The sequence below is a fragment of the Lepidochelys olivacea genome (genome assembly GCF_965140295.1).
Source record: "Lepidochelys olivacea isolate rLepOli2 genome assembly, chromosome: 2".
Lineage (NCBI taxonomy): Eukaryota > Metazoa > Chordata > Testudines > Cheloniidae > Lepidochelys > Lepidochelys olivacea.
In genome coordinates, this window is record NC_140412.1 from 224542672 (window position 1) to 224567127 (window position 24456).

The 24456-nt window shown below is 44.5% G+C and overlaps 1 protein-coding gene across 2 annotated transcripts in view; it reads right to left on the reverse strand.

The window, feature by feature from the left end:
* The window catches only part of VPS50 (VPS50 subunit of EARP/GARPII complex), a 207390-nt gene that overhangs the window by 79881 nt on the left and 103053 nt on the right, over positions 1–24456 (reverse strand). For both annotated transcript variants that reach the window (XM_084620900.1, XM_084620899.1), the window contains exon 19: positions 11705–11823. In XM_084620900.1, coding sequence (XP_084477026.1) covers positions 11705–11823 — 119 coding nt within the window. The remainder of the gene's footprint in view (positions 1–11704; positions 11824–24456) is intronic.

The following is a 24456-nucleotide window of genomic DNA, read 5'->3' on the forward strand; positions in this document are numbered from 1 at the left end:
GTATATCCTGGATTTTCTCCTCCGAACATATTCTGTAGTATCTGAGTGCCTGCCTATAGATAACAAATGTCTTGGTGTGTTTTGGGTGGTTAGTGCATATATGAAGGCCGGTGTGGTGTATACTGGGTTTCTTGTATATGGTTGTCTGAAGGGATCCAATGCTGAAGCTGATTGTGGTGTCCAGGAAGTTGATGCTAGTGTGGGAGTGTTCCAGAGAGTGTTTAATGGATAGGTGGTGGTGGCTGTTGAAGTTGTGGTGGAACTCTATTAAATAAAACCCTCTCTGACCACACAACCCTAGTGGTCACCTACCATCCCACAGTGGAACCCATATGCGATATCATCAAAAAACTACAACCCAGACTCAATGGGGACCCCATCCCAAAAGAAATCTTTCCTAAATCCCCTCTTCTGGCCTTCAAACAACCTCTCATCCTCTCCAATCTCATCATCAGAAGCAAGCTCCCCACAGACCGAAACACCAACTCAGAGAGGCACCAGACCCTACCAGAACAGATACAAAACCTGCAGACATATCTCCATTGCTACAATGATCAAAACCCTCCACAATACACCTTTCAATATCTCTGAGTCCTCCACATGACTGCCATAACACATGGTCTACCTCATCCAATGCACTACATGCCCAATGTGGTTAAAACCAGACAATCACTATGCTCTCAAATGAACACACAGGAAAGTGATAAGAGACAAAAACACCATATCACCTGTGGGTGAACACTTTTCACAAAGCGATCACTCTATATCGAACACTCATCCTCAAAGGAACCCTGCACAACACTTTCAAAAGACAAGCCTGGGAACTTAAATTCATAACTTTGCTAGACGCTAAAACTCCATCTTAATAAAGACACTGGATTTATGGCTTATTACAACAATCTGTAACCCACTAATTCCCCCTTTTTATCCTATGACTACAGGGTTATAACCATAAAGGCCACTTTACCTTGAATGGTCCCTTAATCTGTGCTAACTACTTATGCTAAACTATATGTTCAACCTTATATTTAGCTTTGACACTCTGAGTACCTTTCCCAGACCTGAGGAAGAGCTCTGTGTAGCTCAAAATCTCGTCTCTCACCAACAGGAGTTGATCCAATAAAAGATATTATCTCTCTACTATCCTGGGACCAACACAGCTACAACAATACTACATACAAAATCAGATAATGCTGCACAGATTACAGCGTCTCGTGATTTTGGCAAACTATGTTCCATACTGTTTGAATTGCGCTTGCAGTATTAGAGATTATGTGACAGCTAAGTGTTTGGTTCTATGAAAATCTTAATAGAAAGGTTTCAGAGTAGCAGCCGCGTTAGTCTGTAACTGCAAAAAGAAAAGGAATACTTGTGGCACTTTAGAGACTAACACATTTATTAGAGCATAAGCTTTCATGAGCTACAGCTCGCTTCATCGGATGCATGCAGTGGAAAATACAGTGGGGAGATTAATATACACAGAGAACATGAAATAATGGGTGTTACCATACACACTGTAACAAGAGTGATCAGGTAAGGTGAGCTATTACCAGCAGGAGAGGGGGGGGGGGGAGGAAAACACCTTTTGTAGTGATATTCAAGGTGGGCCATTTCCAGCAGTTGACAAGAACATGTGAGGAACAGTGGGGGGGAGAGCGGGGGAATAAACATGGGGAAAAGTCTTTATTCAAGCCTAAGTTAATTGTATCCAGTTTGCAAATGAATTCCAATTCAGCAGTCTCTCATTGGAGTCTGTTTTTGAAGTTTTTTTGTTGAAGAATTGCCACTTTTAGTCTGTAATCAAGTGACCAAAGAGACTGAAATGTTCTCAGACTGGTTTTTGAATGTTATAATTCTTGATGTCTGATTTGTGTCCATTTATTCTTTTATGTAGGGACTGTTCAGTTTGGCCAATGTACATGGTAGAGGGGCATTGCTGGCACATGATGGCATATATCACATTGGTAGATGTGCAGGTGAACGAGCCTCACATGTGGCTGATGTGATTAGGCCTGTCAAATAGAAAGGGAAGGGTAACCACCTTTCTGTATACAGAACTATAAAATCCCTACTGGCCAGAGGCAAAACCCTTTCACCTGTAAAGGGTTAAGAAGCTAAGATAACCTTGCTGGAACCTGACAAAAATGACCAATAAAGAGAGAAGATACTTTCAAAGCTGGGGCGGGGGGGCGAGGGACGAAGAGGACGACAAAAGCTGTCTCTCTCTCTGATGCTTTTGACAGGAACAGATCAGGAATGCTCTTCAGAACTCCTGTAAAAAGTTAGTAAGCAATCTAGCTAGAAATGTGTGAGATTTTCTTTTGTTTAATGGCTGGTAAAATAGCTGTGCTGAATGGAATGTATATTCCTGTTTTTGTGTCTTTTGTAACTTAAGGTTTTGCCTAAAGGGATTCTCTATGTTCTGAATCTGATTACCCTACAAGGTATTTATCATCCTGATTTTACAGAGGTGATTCTTTTTACTTTTTCTTCTATTAAAATTCTTCTTTTAAGAACCTGATTGCTTTTTCATTGTTCTTAAGATCCAAGGGTTTGGGTCTGTGCTCACCTATGCAAATGGGTGAGGATTTTTATCAAGCCTTCCCCAGGAAAGTGGTTGTAAGGCTTGGGGGGATATTTTGGGGAGAAGACATCTCCAAGTGGGCTCTTTCCCTGTTGTTTGTTTAACATGCTTGGTGGTGGCAGCATAGGGTTCAAGGACAAGGCAAAGTTTGTACCTTGACGAACTTTTTAACCTAAGCTGGTAAGAATAATCTTAGGGGGTCTTTCATGCAGGTCCCCACATCTGTACCCTAAAGTTCAGAATGGGGAAGGAACCTTGACATAGTGGCAGAGCGGTGGGATCATTTTGAAGCAGAAGCACAGTAGGATTTTAAAAGGACTTTTTTTTCCCCTTTGGGCTGCTTGGAAGCAGGTTTTAAGCTGAAAGCAATTAGAGTTTTTCTGTCTCTGCCTGGGGGCAAGAGCAGCAGGCATAACAAAAGGGACAGTTCTTTTTGAGCTGGCGTTTTCGCTACCTAAAGGCAGGGTAGTTAACCTCCTGCAGGGAAATTCACAAGTTTTTCACAGACCTGAAGAGATTTTCTTTTTAGCTAAGAGCAGCTAGAGGATTTTTCTGTAGGCTGAGAATAGCTATCACAGAACATAGGCATCAGATTACAGCACAAAAATTTACAAGCCAGGTTTTTTCTTTTCTTTCTAACTCTCAGGTGTAAAGTTAATTAAAAACAGAGAGGCTAAGATGACAGAACCCAAGGCAGAAAAAGCCAAAGAGGCTGCTCACAGGAGAGAACTGGAGGCAGCAAAAGAGGCCGAAAAAACCCAAGAGGCTGCCCACAGGAGAGCTATGAAGGCAAAAAAGAGGCAGAAAAAACCCAAGAGGCTGCCCACAGGAGAGCTATGGAGGCAAGGGAAAAAGAACTGGAGGAGAAGGAAAAAGAGAGGAAGCATGCTGAGGAGGAAAAGGAAAAAGAGAGGAAGCATACACTGGAGATGGAGAAGGCAAAGGCTCAGCAGAATATACCAACAAACCCTAGCAATCCTTCTCCAGGTACCGGTTCGCATCCCAGGAAGTTCCCCACCTACAAGGCAGGCGATGATACCGAGGCCTTCTTAGAAAACTTTGAAAGGGCCTGCCTTGGGTACAGAATCTCTACAGACCAGTACACGGTAGAGCTGAGGCCGCAGCTCAGTGGATCCTTAGCTGAGGTGGCGGCTGAAATGCTTAAGGAACACATGAACAAGTATGAACTGTTTAAAAAAACTGTTTAAAAAATGACAAAGCCCTGGCTGGGATGATTTAACTGGGAATTGGTCCTGCTTCGAGCAGGGGGTTGGACTAGATGACCTTCTGGGGTCCCTTCCAACCCTGATATTCTGTGATTCTATGATTAAAACCAAGGTGAAAGTCAGAATGGGGCTAATACCCGAGCATTCCCGTCGGGGGTACAGAGCCCTAAGGTGGAAACCAGACGTGTCATTTACCCGACATGCCTACCACATTGTGAAAAATTGGGATGCCTGGATATCAAGAGCAAGTGTTAAATCTCCAGAAGATTTGCCTTTCTAAATGGATATGGAGCAATTCTTAGAGGGTGTTCCTGAGGAAATAGAAAGATACATCCCAGATGGGAAGCCTAAAACTGTAATCAAGGCAGGGGAGATTGGAGCCAAATGGGTGGAGGTGGCAGAAAAGAAAAAAACTGGTTGTAGTTGGAGCGGATACCAGAAGGGACAACCTCAGACCACACCCTACTACCAGGGGAGCCCCAACTACACCCCAAGGAACACTCCAGACACCTTATCGTCCCGCCACACCATTCTCCAGCAACACACCTCGCCCCAGTGATCCGTCAGCTGGACAATGTCTTAAATATAATGAGCCAGGGCATATAAAGGCCAACTGCTCCAAGAACCCCAACAGATTACAGTTCATTGCACCGGAATCACACCAGAGGTCCTCATGCCCAGATATCTCCCAGATACCCTCAGAGCAAAGGGAAACTGTGAGTGTGGGTGGGAAGAAGGTCACCACATGGAGGGACACTGGAGCACAAGTGTCGGCTATCCATGCTTCCTTAGTGGATCCCAATTTAATCGACCCAGAGATCCAAGTGACGATTCAACCCTTCAAGTCAAATCCGTTTGACTTGCCAACAACCAAGTTGCCGGTCCAGTACAAGGGCTAGTCAGGAACGTGGACTTTTGCAGTCTTTTTGATTATCCCATTCCCATGCTGTTGGGGGAAGACTTGGCCAATAATGTGAAGCTAGCCAAGAGCGTGGGAATGGTCACCCGCAGCCAGGCTAAGGAAGCTGTCACGCCTAGCTGTATTCCGGAAACTTCTACCAGGACCCGGTCAGAGGTGATGGAACCGGACTCCATGCCAACGTCAGCAACGGCAGTAGTGGATCCAGTCTCAGAGACCCAGATGGAGCCAGTCCCAGAACCAGAACAGCCAGCACTGAATCCAGTGCTTGCAACCCCAACACCAGAAGGCCCCACCGAACCTGCACCAGCAGATAACCCTACACAAGAGGCTCAGCAGGAGCCTGAACCCCAACATAGTGCACCAGCAAAGAGCAGTTCACAGTCAACTGAAACAGCCCTACCACCTGCATCGCTTCCAGGAGGACCAAGCCTAGGTCCACAATCCAGTGAGGAACTGATGTCTCCAGCATCAAGGGAACAGTTCCAGACCGAACAGGAAGCAGATGAAAGCCTCCAGAGAGCTTGGACGGCAGCACAGAGCAACCCACCACCTCTCAACTCTTCTAATTGACCCAGGTTTGTTGTAGAAAGAGGACTTTTATACAAGGAAACTCTTTCTGGTGGACACCAGGAAGACTGGCATCCTCAGAGACAGTTGGTAGTTCCAACTAAGTACCAGGTAAAGCTCTTGAGCTTAGCTCACGATCATCCTAGTGGCCATGCTGGGGTGAACAAGACCAAAGACCGTTTGGGGAGGTCATTCCGCTGGGAGGGAATGGGAAAGGATGTTTCTACGTATGTCCGGTCTTGTGAAGTATGCCAAAGAGTGGGAAAACCCCAAGACCAGGTCAAAGCCCCTCTCCAGCCACTCCTCATTATTGAGGTTCCATTTCAGCGAGTAGCTGTGGATATTCTGGTCCTTTTCCGAAAAAGACACCCAGAGGAAAGCAGTACATACTGACTTTCATGGATTTTGCCACCCGATGGCCGGAAGCAGTAGCTCTAAGCAACACCAGGGCTAAAAGTTTGTGCCAGGCTCTAACAGACATTTTTTGCCAGGGTAGATTGGCCCTCCGACATCCTCACAGATGCAGGAACTAATTTTTTGGCAGAAACTATGGAGAGCCTTTGGGAAGCTCATGGGGTGAATCACTTCGTTGCCACCCCTTACCATCATCAAACAAATGGCATGGTGGAGAAATTTAATGGGACTTTGGGGGCCATGATACATAAATTCGTAAATGAGCACTCCAATGATTGGGACCTAGTGTTGGAGCAGTTGCTCTTTGCCTACAGAGCTGTATCACATCCCAGTTTAGGGTTTTCCCCATTTGAACTTGTATATGGCCACGAGGTTAAGGGGCCATTACAGCTGGTGAAGCAGCAATGGGAGAGGTTTACACCTTCTCCAGGAACTAATATTCTGGACTTTGTAACCAACCTACAAAACACCCTCCAAACCTCTTTAGCCCTTCCTAAAGAAAACCTACAGGATGCTTAAAAAGAGCAAAAAGCCTGGTATGATAAATATGCCAGAGAGCATTCCTTCAAAGTAGGGGACCAGGTCATGGTCTTAAAGGCGCTCCAGGCCCATAAAATGGAAGTGTCGTGGGAAGGGCCATTCACGGTCCAAGAGCGCCTGGGAGCTGTTAATTATCTCATAGCATTCCCCACCTCCAACCGAAAGCCTAAGGTGTACCATATTAATTCTCTAAAGCCCCTTTATTCCAGAGAATTAAAGGTTTGCCAGTTTACAGCCCAGGGAGGAGACGACGCTGAGTGGCTTGAAAGTGTCTACTACAAAGAGAAAAGTAATGGTGGCATGGAAGAGGTGAACATCTTGGGCGTATGCAGCGACAGCAGATCCAGGAGCTGTGCACTAGCTATGCGCCAACATTCTCAGCCACCCCAGGACTGACTGAACGGGCATACCACTCCATTGACACAGGTAATGCTCACCCAGTTAAAGTCCAACCTTTCCAGGTGTCTCCTCAAGCTAAAACTGCTATAGAACGGGAGATCCAGGATATGCTACAGATAGGGGTAATCCACCCCTCTGGCAGTGCATGGGCATCTCCAGTGGTTCTAGTTCCCAAACCAGATGGGGAGATACGTTTTTGCGTGGACTACCGTAAGCTAAATGCTGTAACTCGCCCAGACAACTATCCAATTCCACGCACAGATGAACTATTGGAGAAACTGAGATGGGCCCAGTTCATCTCTCATTGGACTTAACCAAGGGGTATTGGCAGGTACCGCTAGATGAATCCGCTAAGGAAAGGTCAGCCTTCACCACACATGTTGGACTGTATGAATTTAATGTACTCCCTTTCGGGCTGCGGAATGCACCTGCCACCTTCCAAAGACTTTGGATGGTCTCCTAGCAGGATTAGGAGAATATGCAGTAGCCTACCTTGATGATGTGGCCGTATTTTCGGATTCCTGAGCAGAACACATGGAACATCTACAAAAAGTCTTCGAGCGCATAAGGGAGGCAGGACTAATGGTTAAGGCTAAGAAGTGTCAAATAGGCCTAAACAGAGTGACTTACCTTGGACACCAGGTGGGTCAAAGAACTATCAACCCCTTACAGGCCAAAGTGGATGCTATCCAAAAGTGGCCTGTCCCAAGTCAAAAGTCAAAGGAACAGGTCCAATCCTTCTTCGGCTTGGCCGAATATTACAGGCAATTTGTACCACAATACAGCCAAATCGCCGCCCCACTGACAGACCTAACCAAAAAGAAACAGCCAAATGCCGTTCAGTGGACCAAAGAGTGTCAGAAGGCCTTTAACCAGCTTAAAGGGACACTCATGTCTGACCCTGTGCTAAGGGCCCCAGACTTTGACAAACTGTTCCTAGTAACCACAGATGTGTTCAAGCATGGTGTGGGAGCAGTTTTAATGCAGGAAGGACCGGATCAAGAATTCCATTCTGTTGTGTTTCTCAGCAAGAAGCTGTCTGAGAGGGAAAGCAACTGGTCAGTCAGTGAAAAAGAATGTTACACCATTGTCTACGCTCTGGAAAAACTATGCCCATACATTTGGGGACAGCGTTTCCACCTGCAAACCGACCATGCTACGCTACAGTGGCTTCATACCGCCGTGGGAAATAACAAAAAACTTATTTGGTGGAGTTTAGCTCTCCAAGATTTTGATTTCGTCATACAACACATCTCAGGAGTTTCTAACAAAGTGGCTGATGCACTCTCCCGTGAAAGTTTCCCAGAATCAACTGGTTAAAATCGTCCTTGAGATGTGGAAAATATTGTTAGTCTTTATACACTTGGTATTATATTTAGAGGCGCATGTGTCTTATTAACTCCGTTTTCCCCAAGAGCTCCAGGAAGAAATCACAGCCAGTTTCACCCTTTCTGTGATTTGGGGGGTGGGGGGTCATAAATATAAAGGGAAGGGTAACTATCTTTCTGTATACAGAACTATAGAATCCCTACTGGCCAGAGGCAAAACCCTTTCATCTGTAAAGGGTTAAGAAGCTAAGATAACCTTGCTGGCACCTGACAAAAATGACCAATAAAGAGCCAAGATACTTCAAAGCTGGGGGGAGGGTGGGGGAGGGACAAAGGCTGTCTGTGTGATGCTTTTGCCGGGAACAGATCAGGAATGCTCTTCAGAACTCCTGCAAAAAGCTAGTAAGCAATCTAGCTAGAAATGTGTGAGATTTTCTTTTGTTTAATGGCTGGTAAAATAGCTGTGCTGAATGGAATGTATATTCCTGTTTTTGTGTCTTTTGTAACTTGAGGTTTTGCCTCGAGGGATTCTCTATGTTTTTGAATCTGACTACCCTGTAAGGTATTTACCATCCTGATTTTACAGAGGTGATTCTTTTACTTTTTCTTTAATTAAAATTCTTCTTTTAAAAACCTGATTGCTTTTTCATTGTTCTTAAGATCCAAGGGTTTGGGTCTCTGCTCACCTATGCAAATTGGTGAGGATTTTTATCAAGCCTTCCCCAGGAAAGTGGTTGTAGGGCTTGAGAGGATATTTTGAGGGGGGGGAAGACGTCTCCAAGTGGGCTCTGTCCCTGTTGTTTGTTTAACACGCTTGGTGGTGGCAGCATAGGGTTCAAGGAGAAGGCAAAGTGTGTACCCTGATGAAGTTTTTAACCTAAGCTGGTAAGAATAATCTTAGAGGGTCTTTCATGCAGGTCCCCACATCTGTACCCTAGAGTTCAGAGTGGGGAAGGAACTTTGACAAGGCCCTATGATGGTGTCCCCTGAATAGATATGTGGGCACAGTTGGCAACAGGCTTTGTTGCAAGGATAGGTTCCTGGGTTAGTGGTTCTGTTGTGTGGTGTATGGTTGCTGGTGAGCATTTGCTTCAGGTTGGGGGGCTGTCTGTAAGCAATGACTGGCCTGTCTCCCAAGATCTGTGAGAGTGATGAGTCGTCCTTCAGGAGAGGTTGTAGATCCTTGATGATGCGTTGGAGAGGTTTTAGTTGGGGGCTGAAGGTGATGGCTAGTGGTGTTCTGTTATTTTCTTTGTTGGGCCTGTCCTGTACTAGGTAACTTCTGGGTACTCTTCTGGCTCTATCAATCTGTTTCTTCACTTCAGCAGGTGGGTATTGTAGTTGTAAGAATGCTTGATAGAGATCTTGTAGGTGTTTGTCTCTGTCTGAGGGGTTGGAGCAAATACGGTTGTATCGTAGAGCGTGCCTGTAGACAATGGATCGTGTGGTGTGGTCTGGATGAAAGCTGGAGGCATGTAGGTAAGCACAGCGGTCAGTAGCTTTCCGGTATAGGGTGGTGTTTATGTGACCATCACTTATGAGCACCGTAGTGTCCAGGAAGTGGATCTCTTGTGTGGACTGGACCAGGCTGAGGTTGATGGTGGGATGGAAATTGTTGAAATCATGGTGGAATTCCTCAAGGGCTTCTTTTCCATGGGTCCAGATGATGAAGATGTCATCAGTGTAGCGCAAGTAGAGTAGGGGTGTTGGGGGACGAGAGCTGAGGAAGCATTGTTCTAAGTCAGCCATAAAAATGTTGGCATACTGTGGGGTCATGCGGGTACCCATAGCAGTGTCGCTGATTTGAAGGTATACATTGTCCCCAAATGTGAAACAGTTATGGGTGAGGACAAAGTCACAAAGTGCAGCCACCAGGTTTGCCGTGGCATTATCGGGGATACTGTTCCTGACGGTCTGTAGTCCATCTTTGTGTGGAATGTTGGTGTAGAGGGCTTCTATACCCATAGTGGCCAGGATGGTGTTTTCAGGAAGATCACCAATGGACTGTAGTTTCCTCAGGAAGTCAGTGGTGTCTCGAAGATAGCTGGGAGTGCTGGTAGCGTAGGGCCTGAGGAGGGAGTCTACATAGCCAGACGATCCTGCTGTCAGGGTGCCAATGCCTGAGATGATGGGGTGTCCAGGATTTCCAGGTTTATGGATGTTGGGTAGCAGATAGAATACCCCTGGTTGGGGCTCTAGGGGTGTGTCTGTGCGGAATTGTTCTTGTGCTGTTTCAGGGAGTTTCTTGAGCAGACAGTGTAGATTCTTTTAGTAACCCTCAGTGGGATCAGAGGGTAATGGCTTGTAGAAAGTGGTGTTGGAGAGCTGCCTAGCAGCCTCTTGTTCATATTCCGACCTATTCATGATGATGACAGCACCTCCTTTGTCAGCCTTTTTGATTATGATGTCAGAGTTGTTTCTGAGGCTGTGGATGGCACTGTGTTCTGCATGGCTGAGGTTATGGGGCAAGTGATGCTGCTTTCCCACAATTTCAGCCCGTGCACATCGGTGGAAGCACTCTATGTAGAAGTCCACCCAGTTCTTTTGACCTTCAGGTGGAGTCCACCCAGAATCCTTCTTTTTGTAGTCTTGGTAAGAAGGTCTCTGTGAGTTAGTATGTTGTTCAGAGGTGTGTTGGAAATATTTCTTGAGTCAGAGACATCGAAAGGACAGGCCCAACAAAGAAAATAACAGAACGCCACTAGCCATCACCTTCAGCCCCCAACTAAAACCTCTCCAACGCATCATCAAAGATCTACAACCTATCCTGAAGGATGACCCATCACTCTCACAGATCTTGGGAGACAGGCCAGTCCTTGCTTACAGACAGCCCCCCAACCTGAAGCAAATACTCTCCAGCAACCACACACCACACAACAAAAACACTAACCCAGGAACCTAACCTTGCAACAAAGCCCGTTGCCAACTGTGTAACACATATCTATTCAGGGGACACCATCATAAGACCTAATCACATCAGCCACATGTGAGGCTCGTTCACCTGCACATCTACCAATGTGATATATGCCATCATGTGCCAGCAATGCCCCTCTACCATGTACACTGGCCAAACTGAACAGTCCCTACGTAAAAGAATAAATGGACACAAATCAGACATCAAGAATTATAACATTCAAAAACCAGTCTGAGAACATTTCAGTCTCTTTGGTCACTTGATTACAGACTAAAAGTGGCAATTCTTCAACAAAAAAAACTTCAAAAACAGACTCCAACGAGAGACTGCTGAATTGGAATTCATTTGCAAACTGGATACAATTAACTTAGGCTTGAATAAAGACTGGGAGTGGATGTGTCATTACACAAAGTAAAACTATTTCCCCATGTTTATTCCCCCGCTCTCCCCCCCACTGTTCCTCACATGTTCTTGTCAACTGCTGGAAATGGCCCACCTTGAATATCACTACAAAAGGTGTTCCCCCCCCCCCCCGCTCTCCTGCTGGTAATAGCTCACCTTACCTGATCACTCTTGTTACAGTGTGTATGGTAACACCCATTATTTCATGTTCTCTGTGTATATAAATCTCCCAACTGTATTTTCCACTGCATGCATCCGATGAAGCGAGCTGTAGCTCATGAAAGCTTATGCTCTAATAAATTTGTTAGTCTCTAAGGTGCCACAAATACTCCTTTTCTTTTTAATAGAAAGGAAAGGTTAAAAAGCACAGAGCAAGAGATACAAAAAGACAAATAACTGTATGTTTACCTTTTTACAGGGGCATCTCCCGTCTGCTCATCCACATAATCTCTTTTCAGCTCCTCAGGAACATCACTGTCACTGTCATACTCTTGATAGGCACTTTTCTCCTGTTCATCAGATTCATACTATTAAAGAAACAAAATGGCAGCTTTTACTTTTGTTAGAATATCCCTGAACATTCTTTTTTTAAAAAATCAGTCGTGCTTTGTGACTTCTTTGCTTTTAGTTCTGTCACAATGCAACAGTGTTATCTGAACCTTGACTGAGTTTTTTCTATCCTATGTATGATTAAAAATTGTCTATCCAGCTCATTAATAATACAGGAGAACTTTAAAAATATAACAGATTGACAATGGACAAAAACACGGAAAATCTTCTAACTAGATTTTAAAACGTGTTTCTATTCCAGATGTCCTGTAACCGTAAATATTTTAATCACTTTTTCTCCCAATCACTGGTTTCCTCCTTGCCTCAATATTATCTATTTTATTCTGATATTTGACATATTTTATTATTGCTTTTTTAGTTGATAATATTCTGCATAGTTTACATAAAATCTAAATTGCTCAACATGTTGGCAATAGAAAAGGCAGTGCAAAACCACTAGACTGAGTAATAAAGTACCAAAACAGGTAATTACGAAAACTTTTGGTTATTTTGTGTATCCTCTTTTTAAAAAGTAATCTTTTCCCTGATATGCATATGTTTTATAGACATTTTAAAAATATTAACAAAATATTTAAGCGTTTTTAAGATCAGTTCTAGTACATTCAACAGGACACTTCCACTGGAGTATTTTTCAGTTTGTTGGACTGGTATGTAGTGATGCTACACAGAGCCACTTTGACTTTGCACAACTGTTACAAAAACTTGATTATTGCAGAAACACTGACGTTTATCTGAATATTTCTCAGGATTACAATACAATATCATGCATTTTTTCTTCTAAAGAAAAACTTTAAATACTTGTGAAGCAGCTTCTTCAAATCTGTGTACATCAAATCCATGAAAGTAATTAATATACATGACACATAGTATACAAGGACAGGGATCCTATAACTTGTTTTAACAGATACACGTTAGATAGGCGCAGAAAAAAAGTGCATACTGTATTGTGCTATCAAATATTCTTCAATTAAGTCATAAGAAACTAAATCATACCAAATACACAAGTGAGCATAGCTAAGGATTGCAACCTTAATTTTAGGGTTTCCTGACTTTTGTATGCTTAATTATGCAACCTGAATAATATCTTAATGTACTTTAATGTAATTTTCCATACTTATTTTTTTAAAGAACAAATACAACCCTTATCTGGAATGTTTAGCTAGAAACCAATGCAGCAGCTTGTCCCACATTTACAATGAGGGAAACCCTCATGCAGGCACCTGCCTGCCTCATTCAATACGGACTCTGCAACCCTCACCTTCAAAACAAACCCACTGTAGATTTGAGCATGCAGCCAAATTAGCCATGCTCATAGATTCATAGATATTAAAGTCAGAAGGGACCATTATGATCATCTAGTCTGACCTCCTGCACAACGCAGGCCATGGAATCTCCACCCACCCACGCCTGCGATAAACCTCTCACCTGTGTCTGAGCTACTGAAGTCCTCAAATCGTGGTTTAAAGGCTTCAAGGGACATTGTTGATGTGAACTGTAATCCGATTATTAAAAACTAAGTAAAAACTAATCGCAGGCACTAGAGCTCTGTTAGAGCACCCTGCCATTTGCTTTTATAAATCATATTTTACTATTTTACAGAAAATCTCTTCCTCCGCTAATAGGCAAATGAAATACTGACACTTCGTGGCCTGAAGGATTATTTTGTTTTCCCCAGATCAAGAAAATTTCAGCCTGATAAACTGAAAGATTTGGGAAAAAATTATGAGCAATTTAGAACAGACAATTACAAAGGGTAATGTATTCAAACACCTCAATATGTGAGCTCATGAAATAATGTGTGCTAGAGACTATGTAGACAATAAAACAATACAACAAATGTTTATAAATTAAAAAAGCTATTTTAACTTTCCAGACTATTAGATTAGCAATTGAATTACCTAATTGGTAACTGCATACTACAAGCTGAGGCATAATCAATTAGGGGCTAGAAAAACAAATATTTCATTTGTGCAAATTTACTAAAATTTTGCTATTTTTCTAGCTGTTGTATTTTGAACATTGCTAAATTAAGAAATTAGCAAATAAATCAGAGATTAATTAACCACTCTAACATTTGTCTGACATTAAATTAGTTGCCTCAAATAGAGTTTGCAGAGAGAAAAAAAACTTTCTAAAGGGAGATATTTTCAGAATCAAAGTAATTTTTAATCCTAATATGTTTAGTAAATTACTGTCAGTTGTTCCAAACTGAGGTGCTTTAAACTACTCCTTGTGTAAGAAATTCTCACTAGTCTATTTGTTAATACAGAGAAGGAAAACAGCCCAAGTTCTAGGGCAAAACCTGGTTCCCCGCAGAGCTCCTACAAACTCAGGATTCCAATACACCACTTGGCTCCTGCGTATCCCCTTAAATGAATCCTCCTACCTCAGGATTGGATACACCAAGACTTCTACCTCAGCTTTGCCCCAACCCACACTGCTCTGTAGACACCCTTTGCAAAGGGACACAAAAGACACTCTTAATGGAACCATGCTGATTCCACTGAAGATAAGGATCCTAGCAGCTGATAGGGGCTTCTGAAGGATTCCTCCCTGTGGAGCAAACACTCTGGACAGAGAAAACAATTCAGACACTCAGTGCCCTGGGTGATTCAGAGGATGGAACCACCAGCACAACCAGGTTTTGCTAATATTCTTATGATATGTGTGCCAGTATTTCTCACATACGTCGGTTAACACCTAGGGCTTTTGTGGAAGCAGCAAATTTTAAAGAGGGGGGCCTTGGACATCAGGAGTGAAACTTAAAGTGGAGGGAGTAGCATAGAAGAGAGAATGTTGATATTAGAGATAGTGAACAAACAGCTGTCCTGACTATTATTTCTAAAAGAGAACCCTGCCACACCACATTTTCAAATTAATGGAAACCAGGATTATATCAATGCAGATTATTTCAGGAAGAAACTAACCCAAGGTTTCATTATTAGGAGATGAAAGGGAGTTTTTTAATTAATTTGGAAGAATCATTAATATGAAGAATTAGTCACCTATTTGGAAATAATCTGCCTTGGCTCAACTAAAACCCAGTAACTAGGAGATCATTTATTGACTGGAAATGTTAAGAGTCCTGGTATACATTTAAGAAGATTCTTGTGTGTCAAATGTATTAATCCAAAAGGAGGGCCCATGAGCTTTGAGAGCACCAGATTCATGTCCCATGGGGGAACCGAGTCTCGGACGCGTGGGTACAGATGCTCTAGATCTTTCAGAAATCGTGCCGTCATGGGACGGCCGAAGACCGACCTGCCCTGAAGCAGAGAGTGGAAAGCAGAAAAGGCCACCAGGTGCATCTTGACCAAAGACAGCAACAAGCCCTGGAGCTTTAGATGCACCAAATAACCCAGGATGTTTTGCGACAAGGCCTCCTCAGGACGAATGTGCTTGTCCAAGGTCCAACACGCGAAGCACTTCCACTTGGCCACATAGGTAGCCCTGGTGGACCACCACGGAGCACTCCCACTTCTCTGTGGTTAGCCATGGAGCAGCCATGCCATCAGGTGCAGCGATGCCAGGTTCAGGTGCAGCAGATTGCTCTGGTTCTGGGATACCAGATCCAGACAGAGAGGTAACTGCAGCGGGTTGGCCACCAAAAGACTTAGCAGCATGTGGAACCAGTGCGGGCAAGGCTACATGGGGGCAACAAGAATGACCCATGCTCTGTCTTGCTTCACTTTTAGCAGGACTCTGTGGATAAGTGGCACTGGCAAAAAGGCGTGCATCAGTGCTCCCAACTACAGGAGCAGGAAGGCGTACGACAGGGAACCCTTGTCCCTGCCATATAGGGGGCAGAACACGTGGCACTTTCGGTTCTGCCAGATGCAAACAGGTCCACCTGGGGATTCCCCCATGGTCGGAAGGTCAGGTTGACCACCTCCAGATGGAGGGACCACTTGTGGTGAGAGGAGAAGGTCCTGCTGTGGCAATCTGCCAGGACGTCCCTGGTTCCAGGTAAGTGAGTGGCCATCAGGTGGATGGCATTCTGCACATAAAGGTCCCAGAGGCTAAGCGCCCAGAGACATGCCCAACGAGTGAAGGATAGCCTTAGTGTCCTTCTTCCTGTGCAGCCTGCCATCTGTTTGATTGAAGAGCCCAACTCCACCAAAGGAGAGGTCCTGAACTGAGGCCTGCACCTCCTGGGAAAGGCCTGCCGTTTGGATTCAGGAGCTGCGTCGCACAACCACCGCAGATGCAAACACCCTCGCTGCCGAGTCCACCACGTCCCATGCCATTTTCAGGGTGCATCTGGCTGCCGTGGTCCCTTCCTCTACCAGAGTACCATACTCCCAAGCCTGACCCTGAGGAAGGGAGTCCTGGAACTACTGGAGACTGTCCCAGAGGTTAAAATTGTTTGGGCCCAGTAGGGCCTGATGGTTCGCCACCCGGAATTGTAAGCTGGCTGTTGAATAATTTTTTCTGCCAAATAAATCAAGTTTTGTGGCTTCTTTGTTCTTGGGCGTAGAGGCCGAGGGGACCTGCTTATCCTTCTCATTGGCCGCCAACAACACTAGCGAGCTCAGAGGAGGGTGGGTATACAAGTACTTGAAACCTTTGGCTGGCATAAAAGTACTTTTTCTCGGCCCGTTTTGAGGTGGGTGGGATAGAGGATGGGGTCTGCCACACAGCCTTAGCAACCTGGAGGACCCCATTGTGTATCAGTAGGGCAATCCAGGCAGGCATGGAGCCAAGAGGACATTGAAAAGGGTGTCCTCCTGCTCCGCCATCTCCTTCACTTCTAGCCCCAAGTTCTCAGCCATCCGCCTGAGAAAGGCTTGATGTTTTTTAAAGTCATCCGGGGGTCTGGCCCTGGAAGGTCCCGCATCCACCTCCTCCGGGGAAAAGGCAGAGGCCCTGACCACCGGTTGAGGCACTGAAAGCTCAGCAGCTGCTGAAAATGGAGGTTTGGGGGTGGGCTCCAGATCCTCCACCCCGACCTCGGAGCAAGCTTCCGGTACCGGGCCCAGTGCCGGTGGGGCTGTCCATCTTTACTCCGAAGCGGCCACTGAAACGCGCTGCGAAGGGGGCATCATCATCATCACCACCACCATCACCGGAACACCCCATGCTCCCCAATCCCATCATGGAAACTGGGGCAATGGGTTGAACTGGGCCTCCACACTCTCCGGCAACCAGGAAGGAGCGGTCAATGCCTGGGTCTGCGGGCTGGTCGTGCCTACCGGTGAGCACTGACCAGGCATAAGCAACCGGTGGCTATACCAGGGAGATCGGCATCGGGGGAATGGCGCTGTGGAGACCGGTAACACGGTGCCAGTGACCAAGACCGATGTCTAGATGCAGACTGGTGAGAAGGCGAACAGCGTCGCTCATAATATGGGGAGCGTTGACCCCACACTGGGGAATAATGTCTTGGCATCTGGGAGGAGAGTTTGGGTGATCAGCGGCGTGGTTGAAACCTGCCATGGGATTGCTTCTCTGGTGACAGATGGCACTTCCCCATGTCCAGAGGGGTCTTAATGGCTGGCTCTCGGGGAGCCTTAGCCTGGTCCTGCAGCACCGCAGACGTCATAAGAACAGGTGGAGAGCTGCGCTCTCTGCGAGCCTGGGCTTGGGATGATGACAGTGCAGGCAGGGTGGTGGGTTCCATACCACTCACCAGAATCAGCGATGGACCTTTAAGAGGGCTAAGAGCCCCAGCCGCAGAGGCACACTCATGCTCTTTCGGAGAAGGCTGGCGGACAGGCCTGGTCCTTCTGTCAGATGACTCCAGGGCCTTCTTGCTCGGCGCCGGCGAGTGCTTCTTTGCCTTCTTCTTTGGCACTGACAAATGGTGCTGAGAGGAGCCGGGTGCTGGCGGCACACTGCGCACAGAGGCCCAAGTACTCAGTGAGGCCTGTGTAGAGGGCTCAGAAGCCGGGCAGAGAGTGGATTCCATCAGGAGGACCCTGAGGCAAATGTCCCTCTCCTTCTGGGTGTGAGGCCAAAAGTTCTTACAGATCCAGCAACGCTCCTTGATGTGTGACTCACAGGCACAGGCCTGCCACAGACGGAGCAGGGCTTAAACCAGGAGCTCAGGGCATGCCCCACTTGGGGTGAAGTCCCCACTGGGACCTTAACTATCAGCTAACTATGCACTTAACAACTACTTAACACTAACTAGAATCGAACAAAGGCCTGAAGGCACAAAGTCCAATGGAAGAAACTGCTAGCTCTTGACAAGCAAGAGAGGCACTCTGACTGACCACCATGGGCGGAAAGAAGGAACTGAGGGGGCGTGGGCCGGCAGTGCCTGATATACCGCGGCATGAGCGCAGCACTCTAGAGGGCACTACAGCTGGCCCTACGGGGACCACTAAGGCAAAAATCTTCAATGGCCATGCAGGTGGGCATGCACACACTTAGAATGGAATTGACATGAGCTCGCACTCGAAGAAGAACGGATCCAGAATAGGTTAATAACCATTTTTTCTCCTTCAAGTGAATGCACAGGTCCATTCCACTCCAGCTGACTCACAAACAGTTCAATCCAGAAATGGGTTTCAGAGTCTACCTGAAAAACTACTTGTCCAAAAGTGGCATCATTTCTGGAATGCTAAGATACAGTACAATGAGTAGTAAAGGAATCTACTGACCACCAAGCTAGAGCTCTAAAAAGGTCTGTTATAGTTACTTAAGCCAAAAAAACTGCAGAAACTGTTTGAGATCCTGTAGAGTGAGTACATTGGCATTGTCATAGCAGAGATGTGTACAGGACAAAATCCAGGATGAAATCCTCTGCATGAAGACTGGAAGCCTTTCATCCTGTCCATAACTGACATAAGCAGCTGGGAAGACAATCTAAAACACTAGTCCTGTCCAATTAAAAAAGCCAGCACCCTTCCAACATCCTAAGCATGGAGCATCTTCTCATCCTTATGAGAATGGGGCTTAAGAAAGAAAGTCAGTAAGCATGGCTTGATTGAGGTGGAATTCTGATACTAATTTAGTCAGGAATTTCATAAGTGGAGATAATACCTTCTCCTTATAAAAAAAAGGAATAAAAAGGGTCAGCTTCCAATGTTCGTAACTCCGTCACTCTTCTCACAGAGGTAATAGTTACCAAAAATAGATGCAGTAAAGAGACGCAGCCATTGGTTCAAAGAGTCGAGCCATGAACATTGTTAGCACCAGATTTAAGTCCCAGGAAGGAATGGGCTCCATGACATGGGGCTATAACCTGCCCAGACTCTTTAAGAATCTAACAGACGTAAGATCAGAAAATACTGAGTGGCCTGCAATTTCTGGATGGAAAGCAGCAATAGCTACCATGTGAACTCTGATGGAACTAATCTATAGGGCTTCTTATTTCAGGTGGAACAGAGAGAGTCCTCAATAGGTTGAACAGAAATCAGGACTGGCAAAACACTCCTCTCTGCATTGACCACAAGGAGAATCACTTCCACTTCAACAGGTGGAGTGTTTTGCACATTCCCCAAGCACTCCATCTCTTGAGGTGTTAACCATGGACCATCCAGGCTGTAAAATGGAGAGTGGCTCGGTCGGGACATAGCATATGATTGGAGTTAGGATCTGTAGGTAGCATCAAAAGTCCTGGTAGAGAAGCTCAGCAGACTGGAGAACCAATGCTAGCAAGACCAAGCCAGAGCTGTAAGGATCATGTTCTCATGTTCCAACTTCTGAATACCAGGAAGGAAAGAGTCTTTGAGATTGGTGATACAAAACTTCCAAAGATGCATCGCCTCTCGACAAAGACCGATTCCCACCCCCCCACCCCGGTTCATGCAGAACTCCACGGTGTTGTCTGTGAAGACTTGTAGATTGTTGCCCTTGATATGAAGGAGAAAAGCTCAACAGACCAGATGAATAGCCAACAATTCCCGCACATTTACGTTGCGTGCGATATCTTGGTAAAAACACAGCCCTTCAGTTTGTAGGTTTCCTAGACGAACACCCCAATTTAAAAAAATGTCCATAACTGGAGTCAACGTGCACAAGGGAGGTGTGAAGGGAACTCCCATACACATTGGCTGGATCCATCCACCAGACCAAAGAGGCTCCTTTGGTCTGGTGGACACTCCTGCAGACACTCAAATCAGCATTACCAAGGGATGACAATCCACTGGAATCCACGGGGAATCCACTGACTTTAACCAGCTTTGCAACTCTCGGAGACAAAGCCTGGTATGCCAAACCACACACAGGAAAGAAGCCATGTGCCCTAGTAGTCTGAGGCAGTTTCTTACCATTCTAAGTGACTTTGAGGTTTCAACTGAAACATGTAATGTTGTCTGGAATTTGGCTTGAGGTAGGAATGCCCTGGCTGCTGTAGAACCCAGAACTGGCCCTATAAATTCAGTTCTCTGATCAGCAGAGAAGACTGACTTGTCCTCATTGGTCAAGAAACCCAGAATACTGAAGAGGGATCGGATCCCGGATAGACTGACTTCTACTTAGGGTTTGGATTGACCTTGTACCAGCCAGTCATCTAAGTTAGGGCACACTAGTACTCCTGTTTTCTTTAAAAATACAGCTACCACCAATCATGTATTTTGTAAATACTCATAGGGCAGCAGGCAAGACAAAGGCCTAGACTGATAATGGGTGTTGTTGACCAGAAATCTTAGGAATCTTCTGTGGCTTTGATGGATAGCCATATGGAAATATGCATCCTTCAAGACGAGGGCAGTGTACCAGTCTCTGGGGAAGGGAATGATACCATTTTTACGTATTTGTTCCAATTTCACAGGTCTAGGATGGTTCTGAGACTTCCTTTCACCTTTAGAATCAAGAAGTATCATGAATAGAAACCCTTCACTCAATGGAGAGGGGGAACCTCTTCTATAGCTCCCAAACAGAGAAGAGACTGCAATTCTTGGAGATGGAAATCCTCGTGAGAATGGGTCCTGAAGAAGGACAGGGAAGGGAATTGGAGGGTCAGAGAATGGAGGAAATAAACTGCAGTGTTCAAATAAACTACTTTTCCTCAGTACTTAGGACCTATTGAGCTGTAGTAATATAGGACTATGGGCACAGGAAATGGGATAACATGTTGGGAAACAATTGGGCAGAGAGAAATGTTACATCACAAACTGGTATTCTATTCCCGACAAGACAGTCACTTACCAGGACAAATTTCTTGCAGCCAGCACAAGACTTAAAACTCAGAGACCGAGGCATACCCTGGTACTGGGTGTCAGTACCCTGTGAATAAGAGGGAACCAACTCTGCAAGAAACAACACTACATTACACTAATCTAACACTAACAAATAGCACTAATTTAATTATTTATAGAAAGGAAGATAACTTCCCTGCAAAGGGAGAAACCTGCAGTCGCAAGCCAATGCACTTGACTACCGATTATGGGTGGTAAGAAGAAAGTGGGGGAAGGCAGCTCCACCCTTATACTATCATTCAGAAGCACAAGGTGCCTAAGGGCACACACACACACCACACCGATGGGTAGCACTAAGGGAAAAATCTCCAACTCTGGAGCCTGGATGCGCACACACTTGCAGTGGAATGGACACATGCAATCACTTGAAGAAGAAGCTGGGTTCAATTTCTAACTCTGTTACAGATTTCCTACGTTACTCTGGGCAAATCCCTTGATCTGCCCTGTGCCCCAGGTTCCCATCTGTAAAAAATGGGGATGGGACTTACCTACTTCACAGGGGTGTTTCAAAGATAAACTCCATTAACAATTATGAGGCACTTAGATATTACGGTGATGAGAGTTATATAAGTGCCTAGACAGATAGATAGGTGTAATACACAGAGTAATTGAACATATTGATCTACTTGTTCAGCACAATTCCTTAGTTTCACAGAAATTACTTTTAACACAGAAGCAATCAGCTATCTAATTTCCAAGGTGCCAAGCTTCAGTGCTGTATGGAATAACACTTTCATAGAATGTACTGCTAACAGTGTTCTGTGATGGGTACAAATATAGGAAGCCACTACCAAAGATTTTTCTGCAAAGGAAAGAAAATAAGATCTCTCTGCATAAATGACTGTAAACTTTGGTTTGCATAGACACCAATGATAAATTATATTAATTTGAAAAACACTTTAATTCTACAAACTAATCTGAAGTTTCATAATTAATACCACATTTAAGGTTAATGAAACTGTTTATAGTAAGAATGGCCTATGTTTATCACAAGAACAAAAAACACATAAATCATGTCCTCAGTATTCCATTCTTCCCACACTGAACATTCTGTCCTGCTAGTGTCAAAGAAAAGCCAAAATCAATTACAGTTCTTCAGCAGGCAGAGATTCTGTTTTATCATTTCATGACATATTTAGGTTTCACTGTAATGCAGAACACTTCACGCTGGCACACAAATATTAAAAACAGGACAACACAGCCAGCCTTGTAAACTCACAGTAGTGTGTCACCCTACAAAACAGAACATAATTCAAGATTAGAATATGGAAACCACAACATGGGCTACAGAAAGGCTGTCTTTGCTGCATAAGTAACGTATTAGCCCACTGCTAATACATATGATCAAGACGCCCTCCAGTGACTGATTACAGCAAAAATACAGCCCACTACAGTTGAACAGATGAAGAACTCCTTTAGCTCAACAGGTAGAGGCATGTGCTTTTTGATGCTAAAATTCCTGGAGATCAATCCCCAGTCAAGACCTGGAGTCTGTAACTAATTCTGGCTAAGGTGTGTCACACATCCAAAGGGGGAGGTATTTATTTAATGGTGAGGACATGTTGATTATTCTTCATCCAGCATCAGCTTTGGATGGAAATGAATATCATATCCACTTTTTGTAGTGGACAATACTGCACGATAGAAGCAAAAAAGGTAATTTTAATGGGATGGAATGCAGGGATCTCTAAAAACCTAACTGAAAAGTGGGAAATTCAAAAATGATAAAACAACAATACTTCTACACAGCGATTTGTCTGTGGAATTATTGCCACGTCATGTCACTAAAGCCATTTCGCAAAATTCAGAGGAAATGGATGATTATATGTTTAACAATATATTCCAGAGTTATAGCTAATGCAAAAATAATTAAAATGTTTTGGAGGGATATGAAAACCTCATGCTTCAGGGCTTAAGCCAATCTCTAACTATATAAAATGGTATGAAGAGATTTGGGGGAGGGGGGCAAAAGTATCTCACACCTACTTTGAGGTTTCCTGAACTTTTCCTGAACAACTAGCATGTGGTGTTGGCTACTGTCAGAGAGACAGGATGAACCAGCGGTCTGATCCATTAAGCAATTCCTATGTCAGGGATTATACAGCTATAAGCCTATACAGCTTGCCAGAGATCGGAGAAGAAATGTTTCAGGAAGCTCAATTTCTTGTATTTTACCGAACACAGAAGCATGTTGTATGATTACATTTTTCTAATGTAGTCAAATTAGCTCAGTCTTGCAGTAGGATTCATTCACTCAGAAAATGTAAATGATTCTCCATCCTGTATTTGATTTATGGGTACACAAAGAGTTAAGAGAAGGTTCAGTGGTCACACTGTACACCATACAAAAATGTCATCTTCAAGAATCATCACCCTCTCTCACTATCCAATTTTTAACCACATGCTAAGATAACAAGAAGGAGAAGCTGAGTATAGATGAAGTTGGTTAAATTTGATAGGCCTAGAAATGGAAGGAAGCAGATTCTGAAGTGTGGGAAATCACAAAAGGAAAAGAAGCAGATCAGCTTATTTTTCATTTGAATTTAGTTTTCTGACTTCACAAAGCATACAGGCTGGAAAGGAAAACATTAGAAAAGCTGAAGTCAGAGCCAAAGGCAGCTCTGACACCCCCAAAGTTTACATCTTTGGGTCCGGAGAAAAGGGGTGGAAGGGAGAAAAATACAGAGGTGGTAAACAAACCGTATACATTTTCACTTGCTCAGATGTTGACACTTGTAATTTGTGGACAATCCATTTTGTAATAAGAAAGGAGACATCAGACTTCACACCTTGGCTTGTATTTTGTTCCAAGAAATACCTGGTTTTGAGATTTTGTTCGGTCTTTAAAGTAGATAAAATTAGCATCTTTAAAAACTATTTAACCCCTTTCTAAAATGCTAAAAAAGAAATATACCTGTAAGAAATTCAAGACATGCCTAGCTTTACACTATCTTTAATGGCATCAGTCCCATGCCCATCACAAGGGTGCCACATATTCTGTGGTTGTGGAATTTGCCACAGAATCCAACCCTCAACATAAAACTGTGATCCAGAATTAAAGTTTTCTTTTTTAAAAAATTATACTTCTAACCCTTTTGGGGTATGTCTTCAATGCACAGTTAACCTGGGTCATTGGTAGGATCTTACCAAAATTCACAGCCATGAAAAACACATAACCGAGTGTGAAACCTGGTCTCGCCCGTGAAATCTGTTCTTCCCCATAAAATCTGGTAGTTTGTGTACTTTTACCCTATGCTATAGGCAGTGTTTCTCAAACGGTGGGTCCCGACCCAAAAGGGGATTGCAATGCTATTGGGGGGGGTGGGGTTCATGGTATTGCTACCCTTACTTCTGTGCTGTCTTCAGAGCTGGGCGCCTGGCCAGCAGCTGCCAGTTTCTAGCTGCCCAGCTCTGAAGTCAGCACAGAAGTATGGGTGACAATAC